Source organism: Artibeus jamaicensis, unplaced genomic scaffold (genome assembly GCF_021234435.1).
Source record: "Artibeus jamaicensis isolate MK-2021 breed Jamaican fruit bat unplaced genomic scaffold, CSHL_Jam_final contig_233, whole genome shotgun sequence".
NCBI classification, from domain to species: Eukaryota; Metazoa; Chordata; class Mammalia; order Chiroptera; family Phyllostomidae; genus Artibeus; species Artibeus jamaicensis.
In genome coordinates this window covers 24,164,708-24,168,186 of record NW_026521486.1, presented here as the reverse complement: position 1 = coordinate 24,168,186, position 3,479 = coordinate 24,164,708, and the positions used below count along the sequence as shown (strand labels likewise).

The window sequence follows — 3,479 nt, the reverse complement described above, 5'->3', positions numbered from 1 at the left end:
TTATTACAAAATCATAAGCATGTAATTCTTTAACATAACAATGTCACACTCAAGCATACCATATGACATTTTAGGCAAAATGTTCAAATTAAAACTAGAAAATTATTATAGCCATATTACCCTACCGGACATTCAAGCAGGCCTTACTTCTGCCAGACCTTGTATTTATTATTGTATTTGTAGTTCAAATTGAGCTGGGTGTCTGTGTTTTTATTTGGTAAATCTGGCGTGCCTGTTGAGGTTACTAGCATGCAGCACAGACTAATAAATCCAAAATTTGCAAAATGTAACCTGAGACAGTGTGGATTCATGAAAGGGAATTGTCCTAATTTGCATCTCAGCAAACTGCAGTTTAAATTAATGGTATGTGGAAAAGTAAACCTTGCTGGGCAGGTAAATGAACATACAACAACCAGGTAAGGATTTGCTAACAACATTGTTCATCAAGACTAATTAGGATTTAATGAAGAGAGCTTCAATCCTCATTTGCCATTCCAGTCTCCATCATAAGACAGAGACAACAATAAAAGAGTGAAGAAAATAACAGCAAAATCTAAGACGTAGGTATAGATATCATACTACACCAGTCCAAATAGACACAAGTTGGATATTTCTCTGTTTTAACATGTCGGGTGAGGCAAACAGCACCTTAATGATCATAGTAGTTGGAGAGTTTTCTGTGGGGATTTTAGGAAATGCATTTATTGGACTGGTAAATTGCATGGACTGGATCAAGAATAAGAAGATTGCTCCCATTGATTTAATCCTTACAAGTCTGGCCATATCCAGAATTTGTCTGTTGTGTGTAATACTATTAGATTATTTTATATTGGTGCTGTACCCCGATATCTATGCCACTGGTAAACAAATGAGAATCATCGACTTCTTCTGGACACTAACCAACCATGTCAGCGTCTGGTTTGCCACCTGCCTCAGCATTTTCTATTTCTTCAAGATAGCTAATTTCTGCCATCCATTTTTCCTCTGGATGAAGTGGAGAATCAACGGGGTGATTCCTGGGATCTTGCTGGTATGCTCAGCCCTGTCTCTGTTTATTAGCCTTCCTGTCACTGAGAATTTGAATGATGATTTCAGGCTTTGTGTCAAGACAAAGGTGAAAAGAAACTTAACTTTAAGATGCTGTGAAAATAAAACTCAATATGCTTCCATCAAGGTATTGCTCAACCTGTTGACGCTGTTCCCCTTTTCTGTGTCCCTGGTCTCCTTTCTCCTCTTGATCCTCTCCCTATGGGGACACATCAGGCAGATGCGGCTCAACACCACAGGTTGCAGAGACCCCAGCACAGACGCCCATGTGGGAGCCCTGAAAGCTGTCGTCTCCTTCCTCCTCCTGTTCATCGTCTACTCTCTGTCCTTTCTCGTAGCCACGTCCAGTTATTTCATTCCAGAGACTGAGTTAGCTGTGAAGATTGGTGAGTTGGTAGCTCTAATCTACCCCTCAAGCCATTCATTTATCTTAATTCTGGGGAACAATAAATTAAGACAAGCATCTCGAAAGGTGCTATGTAAAGTAGCGCATGCGCTAAAAAGAAGAAATTTCTGACAACATACACAGATCTGAAGATAAACTATCATTTTCTAGGACAGAGGAAGAAAATCTTTAATTACCTTCACTTCTTACTTTAATGTTGGTTTCTTGTGGTTGCCTTAAAATGTATTTGTATATTTACGATTTAGGAAATCTCAGGTAGAGCTTATTTTGTCTCTTTATCTCTCTATTTCCCCTTTTGTGTCTCCCTCTTTGTTCAGCTTTTCTCTCTCCCTCCCATCAGAGTTTTTTTTAACATGTTTTAGAACAGGTAGACAGTAATATCCTAATATTATTCACTGTGTGAGGAGAAAATATTTTCATAGTTAGTTCTAAATCATTTCTCCAGAGGCAAATTGTATGACTAATTCAGAACAACTGTAATAGCATCTTGCTGTTATTTGCATCCCTATGAAAGTGGATCCAGCTAGATTGTTCTCAGATCATCCAACTGAGCTCCACCTTTGGAAAAGACTCAATAAGGTCACAGTTCTTAATAAAATGCTATGCAATTCTATGAATATAGAAGGGATTAATACTGATTATAATAATAAATAAAACATAAATTGTGATTAAAATACATATTGTCACAGGGGATTCAGAAATTATTTTAGGATCATAGATTAATGAAAAAAAAAGACACTCTGTAAGCATGAGGAAAGGGCAGTTTATGTAGAAAATTTCTATAAAATAAAGATGGCTAAACAAGGAGCCTAAAGAACTATTCATTGCTTATTGAAAATATTTCTTATATGAAAGACATGTGTAAATTTGCTTTTAGCAAACTAGGACTACGCCAAGCACTAATGGTCAAGATACCCTGATAAAATGAGACCTTCCATAAAAAACTTATGTTTTGAGTTGAGAAAATGTCAAAATATCAAAGGAGACATTGATTCAATACAGACCACCTCTGTACACCAGGAGGATATTATTTGGATTTTACATGTCATCTATGAGATATCCATTTGGGAAATTCTATCAAAAGCACATCATTTATGCTGTGACACAGATATTTTCTAGTGACTGACTCTGTTACTAACCAGCTTAGAGCTGCTGTGGGCTTTGTGTGCAGAGGAAATGTTTATAAATATGTTGATCAATAAAGTTGGTAAAAACCGAAATTACTTTTATACTTCATATGTTAAGTTTCCTAAGCTAACTTTTCTTCTCTGAATCTGACAGTGCAAAAGATACACATTGATTAAACCGATAAATTTAAAAGCATTTACTAAGTGCCCTGTAAGTTAAAGAAACAGTGGAAACTTAGGCGCCTAGACTGAAACTTAGTTCTTTTAAATAATGTCTCAGAGAATAACTATGTGCTCCACAGCTAAGCAGAGGCCAGTTTATGTGGATTTGTTAGGCATGGGAACAGAAGAACCATAAGGCTAATGGGAATCCTGAAAGCTCCATATTTAATGTCTTCATGTTGTGAACTATAGAAACTTGATTATCGATTTACATTACAAACATAGCGACTCAACATTCAGGTTCTCTGCAGACTGCAGCCAGGTAAGGGATGCTGAGGTAGAAAGAGAAGCCATATCAAAGAACTCTTACTATATACAATTCTTTTTATTGGCAATCTGGGATGAAAGTGATACAGCCAGTTAAGTGGTGTATCTTCTGAGATTTTATTAATTTTGAGAAATCATGCAAAAATGATTCACTTAAGGTTGAAGGGAGCATGTATACTGTTTCTTTTATTGTCAGTGTTTGGAGTAGAATTTTCAAGCTTTCTCTAAGAGAATGTAATTAAAGGGTTACAGAGAATGCAGGCAGATTAATCTCTGTTTTTAAAATCCTTATTTAATTAATAGACATTCACTCATACATTAAATGTCTGAATGTTAGGCACCATACTGAGTGCTTAAAGTATAAATAAAATGTGGCTAAGTCCAGGCTTTCGTGTACAGCTCTGGAAAAG

General features: G+C 36.3%; 1 protein-coding gene across 1 annotated transcript; it reads left to right on the top strand.

Moving 5' to 3' along the window:
- The first annotated feature begins 625 nt into the window (after positions 1-625).
- Positions 626-1,564, top strand: LOC119063451 (taste receptor type 2 member 7-like). The gene has a single exon (XM_037164784.2). The coding sequence runs from the start codon at positions 626-628 to the stop codon at positions 1,562-1,564; it is 939 nt and encodes a 312-aa protein (XP_037020679.2).
- Positions 1,565-3,479: the final 1,915 nt, after the last annotated feature.

What these genes read in the sequence shown, in the direction of transcription:
- LOC119063451 (XM_037164784.2), top strand. Translation starts at nt 626, where the DNA reads ATGTCGGGTGAGGCAAACAGCACCTTAATGATCATAGTAGTTGGAGAG.